Genomic DNA, 8384 nt, shown 5'->3' with positions numbered 1-8384 from the left:
TAGTTATGCATGTGTGGGTCAGTGAACGTGGCTTGTTATGCATGTGTGGGTTTGTGAATGTGGATAGTTATGCATGTGTGGGTCAGTGAATGTGGCTGGTTAGGCATGTGTGGGTCAGTGAATGTGGCTGGTTATGCATGTGTTGGTCAGTGAATGTTGCTGGTTATGCATATGTGGGTCAGTGAATGTGGCTAGTTATGCATGTATGGGTCAGTGAAAGCAGCTAGTTATGCATGTGTGGGTCAGTGAACGTGGCTTGTTATGCATGTGTGGGTTTGTGAATGTGGCTAGTTATGCATGTGTGGGTCAGTGAATGTGTCTGGTTATGCATGTGTGGGTCAGTGAATGTGGCTGGTTATGCATGTGTGGGTCAGTGAATGTGGCTAGTTATGCATGTGAGGGTCAGTGAATGTGGCTAGTTATGCATGTGAGGGTTTGTGAATGTGGCTAGTTATGCATGTGTGGGTCAGTGAATGTGGCTGGTTATGCATGTGAGGGTTTGTGAATGTGGCTAGTTATGTATGTGAGGGTCAGTGAATGTGGCTAGTTATGCATGACCCTCACATGCATAACACATTCAGTGAATGTGGCTGGTTATGCATGTGAGGGTTTGTGAATGTGGCTAGTTATGCATATGTGGGTCACTGAAAGCGGCTAGTTATGCATGGGTGGGTCAGTGAATGTGGATAGTTTGTGTGTGTGACCTCAGGTGTCAAGTTAGGTATCTGTATGTGCCAGGATACCAATTACAAATATTTCAATGCACAGGAATTCCACTTCCTGGTTACCAAATTATTCTAAACTCCTTTACTTATTGTGCAGCTCACAGTAAGGAGGTTCCAGAAATAGCCATCACTACCCCAAAGTGACATTTGCATATTGAACTGTTTGCATTTTTTTATTTTTTTTATTAATGAACACTTTTCTTTAATGTATCAGTTATATTACAGGGTTATATATTAGGTTAGGGTTAGCAGATATGTTAGGGGGCTACTCACTAAAGTGAAAATTACAAGGAATTCTAAGTGAATTTCGAACTAAAGACCAAAGTAGCCAAACTGAAAGCATAGCAGACGAAGAGAATTTTTCCAATTCTACTCTTTTGACCTGAAATGTGAATTTAATTTTGAATTCCCTGCAATTCTCAATTGACTGAATAAACTTGTAAGATTTGTGTAGTCATTAATGGGAGACGTGTACGGTTAGTAAACGGTTTCACGTCCCAGTGACGCCTGAGATTAGTGAAAGTTACAGTTCTGGGTGGCAAGTTTTTCAGCTGACTGACATCAATAATTCAGGTCAGGAACATGCTGGATAAAAATGGCAATGGTGGTTGTCACTTGGGAGTGTAACTAATCTCTAATCTCAGACAGCACTGGGAATTCTCCCACTTCCGACTAGGATTCGCATAATAGTGAACTTTTTCATTAACCATCATCCATTATTGGGAATAATTGAACAGATCTATAGAGTATGGAATTTTTAAAAAATGCCCATTGTAATAATAGGGAGACCATAATGTGATCAACTTAAAGAAAACACAAAAACACATTGATTATGCTTCCCAAAAAAAAATAAAAAATTGTCATTATGGTCCATTCAAAGCCCCTGTCCATATTGTTGAAGGTTAGTCTCTGCTCCTGCATCATTGATATTTACATTAACATGTCCAATCCTCTATCTGGCGGTTTAATGAATAAAATGTTGAATTGTGTACACAATGATCCTTCATTCAAGCTATAGTTTTATTGTATAGATCAATTTAATGCCCCTAAATGCAGGATAGCTGTGCACTTTGTTGTGTTAACACAGAAATTACACATATACATTTTTCTGCATTCTACTGGGCTCATCATTTAACTAAATCCACCCAAACATGGTTATTGTTTACATTAACAGATTGAAATGAACTTACTGACAGTGATAAGATGATAAACAGCCAAAAAAGTGAAAACCAATATGCGATCCATTGGAGGAAATGTCAAATACGATGGCACTTCTGAGTTCCTTAGTTTGATATATTGTTTGAGAAATCAGGTGGTAGTGGTGGTGGTTGGCAGACTGCTAGTAATCCTGATGGAAAAGGAATGATGAACATTTCTCCGGAGTGTGAGAGATAAGATATTCATCTTCTCCAAGGAACGTATTGGTTTTGCACTTGAGTACATAGTCACTCCCACACACTCATAAGCAACTTGTCACAACCGTTCGGCAAAATAAATACCTGTATTTAAAGGAGAATTGTCACTTCCCAGGATTTTAATATTATGCTTACTTATGCTCTGTATTTAACAAATAATGTATTAGTGAGGTGTGAAAAATAAATGTACAAATCCACATCTCTTTATCCTGAAACTGGGCAACTCCGTCTGTCAGTCATTGTTATAAACGCTGTCCTCTGCACCTGACAGTCAGCATACAGGAAACAGAGAGACAAGAAACAAAAGAATATTCCTCTTTCTCCTCCTTATCTGAATTAAATAGGGATGTAATTTACCAAAGAAAAAAAGGTTAACACATGTTATAGGTGGTTTTAATGTCATATTCAATAGTGTAATTACAAGAGAAGTGATAGTTCCCTTTCTTAAACCTAAAAGGGACACTAAGAGTTTTTCATTTTTTTTTTAAGGTAATTTTATAATACCATCAAAACAGTTTTTTAAAATGAGCATGCGATAAAACTATATTTTACACTGGAAGATCCCTAAGCTCTAAGGCCTAATTACAGAATATGGTTTTAACCATGCAGCCATCTTCTGTAGTGCTTCACTCACCACCTAAGCTGGAGTGGGAACTGTCAGGAGGACACTGGAGTTCCTTCACAAGATCATGAAAAACTCAATTTTTTGGGAAAGCATATCTTTCCCTCCCCGCACCTTCGTGACCCATACTGCTTCCTCTCCGGCAATGGTGTCAGGCAAACAATTAACCCTTCATTGTAAACCAGGGGTGCCCAAAAGTTAGATCCCAGATGTTTCAAAACCACAGCTTTCATGATGCTTTGCCATTCTAAAAGCATTCAAAGCATCATCTAAACACATGCAAAACATCAAAGGAGTTATAGTTTTACGTCTGTGGATATACCTTTTCGGCACCCCTGTTATAAACTATTCCAGTAAGCTACTTTTTCCCATACACGAAAAACATACCCTTACCTCTTGTGCCACTTTACCCCATTCCCTCTAAAATTTAAGTTCTCACCCTTCCGTTTCGGTGTGTCCAACTCGTCTTGCTGCAAATACTTTTCTGTTAGTCCACTTATTGTACAGTTCTGGGAAATCTGTTGGCGCTTTATAAGTATTAACAATAATAATATGTAAATTATTATAGTTCCATCTGTGTTTAGATTGGAGGATACTGGTTATTCACATTTAGATCTAATAATAATTGTATTTGTTTATACCTGTTGCATTCGTTTAACGGACAGTTAACAGAATGCAAGAAGGAATGCCGTAGAGTAGCAGAATAAAACTGGATAAAATGCCAAGCCAAGGACTGACAAAGGTAGATCAAGTTGACATAGACAATGGCACACACAAATTTACATAGACACTGACACACACACAAATTACATAGACAGACAAATACACACAAATGCACAGACACCGACACGCACACAAATTCACATAGACACCGACACACACACAAATTTACATATACACTGACACACACACACACACCTTGACACATAAATACATACACTGACAAACACACACACACACACAGATGCACATCCTGACAGAGATGTGCGCGCGCGCGCACACAAATATGCACACCCTGACAAACAGATGCACACACACATAGATGCACACACTGATATACAGATACACAGACATAGATACACACACTGACACACCTTGACACAGATACACACACAATCTAACAAACACATACATGTTATAATTTTTATATTTTCAGCCACCCTCCTGTTAGCTTACCTTGTGGAGGATGGCTTGCTTGGTGTCCTTGCTAAGGCTGATTGAAGTAAGCATGCAGCAGCTCACTCTAGTCTTAACTCTGCCTTCATGCAGCTGGATGCGCTGTCTCCGGCCTTTTCCTACCTACTCCAGCCTTCTTCTCCCTCTCTCGCGGTGCTTTGTGAAGCTGGGAGGAAAGGACATGCTGTCATTTCCTCCCAGCTTGCCAATATCACTAGAGCACGGTCAGGCTCTTAAAGGGCCGCAGCGCCAGACCGGGCCCCTGATGAGAGGTAAAACAGTGATACCCATCGGATGGCCCTAAGTGAATGGGCCACCTGATGGGTCATTCCTCGGCAACCCTGTATGCCTGTCTTGGCGCCCCAGCACACAGTTTGGGAACCGCTCGTATAGAGTACTGTGTAAGGATATATAGTATGTTCAATCAGACAGCTTCTTTCAATTCTGCAACAAATGCTCCACAAGTCTACTCACTCATTCCTATACTTCACAGGGGAAGGAGGCTGTACTTCCAACTTTGGACAGAGGCATTGAAGCAACTGTACATTTGGATCTGTTGCAATTACAGGGACTTTAAAATGTATATATATATTTCTTTTTTCAAATATTTTAATAAATGCACACAAGACATTACTTTGTAATAACATCTTAAAATAAGTTTAATTAAAAAAACAGAATATTTACAGATTAAATAATTTTTAGAGACCAAATATATGCAGTTCCCCAAACAGCCAGGCTTGCAAAGTTCAATAAATAACCCAGTTTGGGAAAGACAAATACATTTCTGCAGATTTCTAAACTGTACTTTTGTAAGAGTCGTCAAGCTATCAATTCTTTATTTATAATGGCCTTCCAGGGCCAAAACGAGGTTTAGACCTGCAAAATAATGAGAAGAAAATAAATACAACAGGTGAAGAGAGTAACAGAGGCAATCAATCTAGTTTTTAATACTTCGGTGACATTCACATGTTTACAAGCAAATACAGATGGCAAACTCCTGAATCTAACATAGTCAAAATCTAAGATTACAGTTTGTAGAATGTTAAGGGCCATTAGCCTGGCTGATTGTCACAAGAAACTATTTCATATTGTGTAAATTATTACTAATATCTGGCTAACCATTAGGCTGAATGACCATCATGGGAAACATAGACCATAACATATTGTGCAACAACTACAAATTTTAGCATCTTCGGATAAATCATTTAATTAGTGACAAAAGGTCTGCAGTGCTTTATAATTTTACAAGAGGGGATAGAAGAGAAAACTATTACAAACAATAACAGGAAGAAGAAATTAAAGGAAAGCAATACAAACCTGTCCCTGTCTAGTTTTGTGCCCCCTCCATCCATGATCGCCATAAGATTATCAAATTATTTTAGTCCCCTAATTCCAGCACTGAGACTGCATCTGTGCATCCTTTCTGTCTCCCGTGACATTATTGAGAAAGCATGGCTTCCTCCGCGATGGTCCAATCTAATGCTCCTAAAGTGGAGCACTGGGGACCTGACGCACATGCGTGGAGAGTCCACCGTGTGCATCCAAGCTTCTCCATAAGAAAGCATTGAATTCAATTTTCCTACAAGCTTCCATGTCAGTGACAGAGTTTTACTAGGATTTAACACGGCAATGTGCAATGTTTTACAATGCACGGTTAAAACTACTGAAGGACCACTTCATTGAAATGACGTGGTCTGGGTGACTTTAGTGGTCTGCTCAAATGTGCTTACAATCTCGAGGAGCTGAGGCAAAGAACACAAGAGAACAATGTGGGGGAATATGATCACCAGATTTAGAGACAGTCGTGCTAAACTAATAGACTTTTGTAGGAAAGCTGTGTATTTGGAATCTGAGAGACTGAAATAGGTTAGGAGAGATGGTATAGACAGGTTAAGTGGATAAAAACTAGTCAGGCATATGATAAGCTTGCCTAAAGAGATACGTTTTAAGGTATTACTTAAAACACTATGTTCAAGCTGATATTCTGGATGTCAATTTCAATTGCATTCAGCCTCCATTTAACCTAATATTTATGAGGAACCTAATCCATAAGAGCTTTGCAATCAGTCAATGGAAATGTAAATTTGTGTTATGTAATTGGGCCTGGCTATCTGCAGACGGTTGCAATCTTCATGGAATTGCATCACAGGAGAGGTAGAAAATGGGGGAAATGTATATATTCGTAATGTTTTTTTTTTTTTTTTTTTAAAGCAAGTGCACACCTTTGACTGTTTTTTTAGAACCGTGATCACCTGGTTTATATTGAAGATATGTTATATAGAATTAAACTGCATTGATATAAATACACACACACACACATTACCTGGGGTTCTTCTCTGCGTTACTCTGACGGGCATTCGTTTGAGCAGTAGCCTTGACTTGAGCTTCCAATCTAGAGTATATACCTGCAGCCTGCTGCAGAAAGAAATGTAAAAAAAATCTATCAAATCTCTTACAAGGTTAAACCAATCTAAATGTATGATATTTAAATGACAGATTCTTTTATTTGCAAAGACGCGTGATCTAGTACTACTACACATCAGTAATAATTGTAGGCACTCTATAGCAAATATTTTCCAATGAGTTCAAACTGAAGCTAAGGTTTCTAGAAGAGTATCTGTCGTGACATTCACTTTTCTTGTACCATCAATACTAATGGAACTTACCGGTACCTAACAATATATTGCATTGTGTAATGATCTATTGATTAAATAGTTACCTCCTCTGATTTGTTGCGGCAGCCAGAATGCAGGTTCATTAATTCTACATTACTTTAAACCACACCACCAATTTCTTCTCACTCCTTGCACATCTCCTAAGTAGCCCAAAACAATACATTCCGCCCTTAACCTGTCAACACACTGACTTCATTGTCAATGCATGTGATGATCCAACATTCTTCTGGCAAAGTGAAAATGCAAATACAGTGAATGAGAAATACCTAGAGACGGGTTCTCCTGCTCTTACCTGTCTGTTCATTATTGGCATAGGAATGGAAGGGAAGGATAAGCGCTAAGATATCTGGCTAGGGAAGGTAGTATGTATGGAGGCGGCCAGGGCTCGAGTCCTGCAGGAACGCGTGGGAACGGCGTTCCTGCACTTTTTTTACAGCGGGAACACCGTTACCGTTGCTCCTGCAGGAGCCCCCGTGTTCCCCCTGTTATGGGGTCCAGTGGGGCTGAAGCCCGGCGGGCAGCTGTGGTGCCTGATACACGCGGCGAGGGAGCTGCTGGTCTGTCTCCTCTGCTCCCTCGTGCGCTGTCTACAGCATTAATAGACAGGGAGCAGAGGAGACAGACCAGCAGCTCCCTCGCCGCGTGTATCAGGCGCCACAGCCGCCCGCCGGGCTTTAGCCCCGCTGGACCCCAGGGACAAGTCCACGCCAGCTCTCCAGGTAGGGAGGCTGGGTGGACATTTGTTAAGCATTTTGTAAAAATGTATGTTTGTGAGTGTGAGTCTGGGAGTGTATGTGTGTGTGTGAGTCTGGGAGTGTTTGTGTGTGTGTGTGTGTCTGTGAGTGTGTGTCTGTTAGAGTGTTTGTTTGTCTGTGAGTGTGTGTGTGTCTGGAAGTGTGTGTGTTTGTGTGTGTGTGTCTTTGTCTGTGAGTGTATGTATCTTTGTTTGGGAGTGTGTGTGTGTGTGTGTGTGTGTGTCTGGGAGTGTGAGCTTATGTGTGTGGCTGTTAGTGTGTTTGTCTGTGAGTGTGTGTGTCTGGAAGTGTGTGTGTGTGTGTGTTTGTCTGTGAGTGTCTGGAAGTGTGAGTATGTGTCTTTGTCTGTGAGTGTATGTATCTTTCTCTGGGAGAGTGTGTTTCTGTGAGTGTGAGCTTATGTGTGTGTGGCTGTTAGTGTGTTTGTCTGTGTGTGTGTGTCTGGAAGTGTGTGTGTCTGGAAGTGTGTGTGTGTGTTTGTCTGTGAGTGTCTGGACGTGTGTGTGTGTCTGTGAGTGTGTGTATGTGTATTTGTCTGTGAGTGTATTTGTGTGTAAGCCTGTCAGAGTGTGTGCGCATGAATGTCATTAGTATGTGTGTGTGCGTGCGCGCGTGCGTGCGTCTATGCATACAAGTGTATCTTGGGGGGGGATCTCGGGTGAGTTCCCACACTTTTTCCCCCAGGACTTAACCCCTAGAGGCGGCTATCCCCACTTGAAAAAGCCCCTGAGGCGAAACGTGCTGTGGTTACTTCATATGCTGTTTTATATTTAAAAAAATAAAGGTATTTTGGCTTTTACTACACTTTATAGAGTGTGCCATTTTACTCTTTTTTTTCTACATTTTATTATTCCTGCTATTTTTCATTATTTTTACTTCATACTGCCTGGCCCCTGATTTTTACCTCCAGTGAGTACTACTCTCAAGACATCCTTCGTGGGGATTATACCACCCACGCCCTATCCATAGAGCAGTTTGCCTGCTCTGGTAAATGTGAGTTTGTTCTTTTTGCACAA

The 8384-nt window shown here is 40.6% G+C and overlaps 1 protein-coding gene across 3 annotated transcripts in view; it reads right to left on the bottom strand.

The window, feature by feature from the left end:
* Positions 1-4572: 4572 nt before the first annotated feature.
* The window catches only part of SANBR (SANT and BTB domain regulator of CSR), a 49558-nt gene continuing 45746 nt past the window's right edge, over positions 4573-8384 (bottom strand). For all 3 annotated transcript variants that reach the window (XM_063441411.1, XM_063441412.1, XM_063441413.1), the window contains 2 exons: positions 6262-6353; positions 4573-4814 (listed from right to left, as the gene is read on the bottom strand). In XM_063441411.1, the coding sequence (XP_063297481.1) occupies positions 4778-4814; positions 6262-6353 (129 nt within the window). In that variant the 3' untranslated portion in view covers positions 4573-4777. The remainder of the gene's footprint in view (positions 4815-6261; positions 6354-8384) is intronic.

Source organism: Pelobates fuscus, chromosome 2 (assembly GCF_036172605.1).
Source record: "Pelobates fuscus isolate aPelFus1 chromosome 2, aPelFus1.pri, whole genome shotgun sequence".
Taxonomy (NCBI): domain Eukaryota; kingdom Metazoa; phylum Chordata; class Amphibia; order Anura; family Pelobatidae; genus Pelobates; species Pelobates fuscus.
This window is presented reverse-complemented; position numbering and strand designations above follow the sequence as displayed.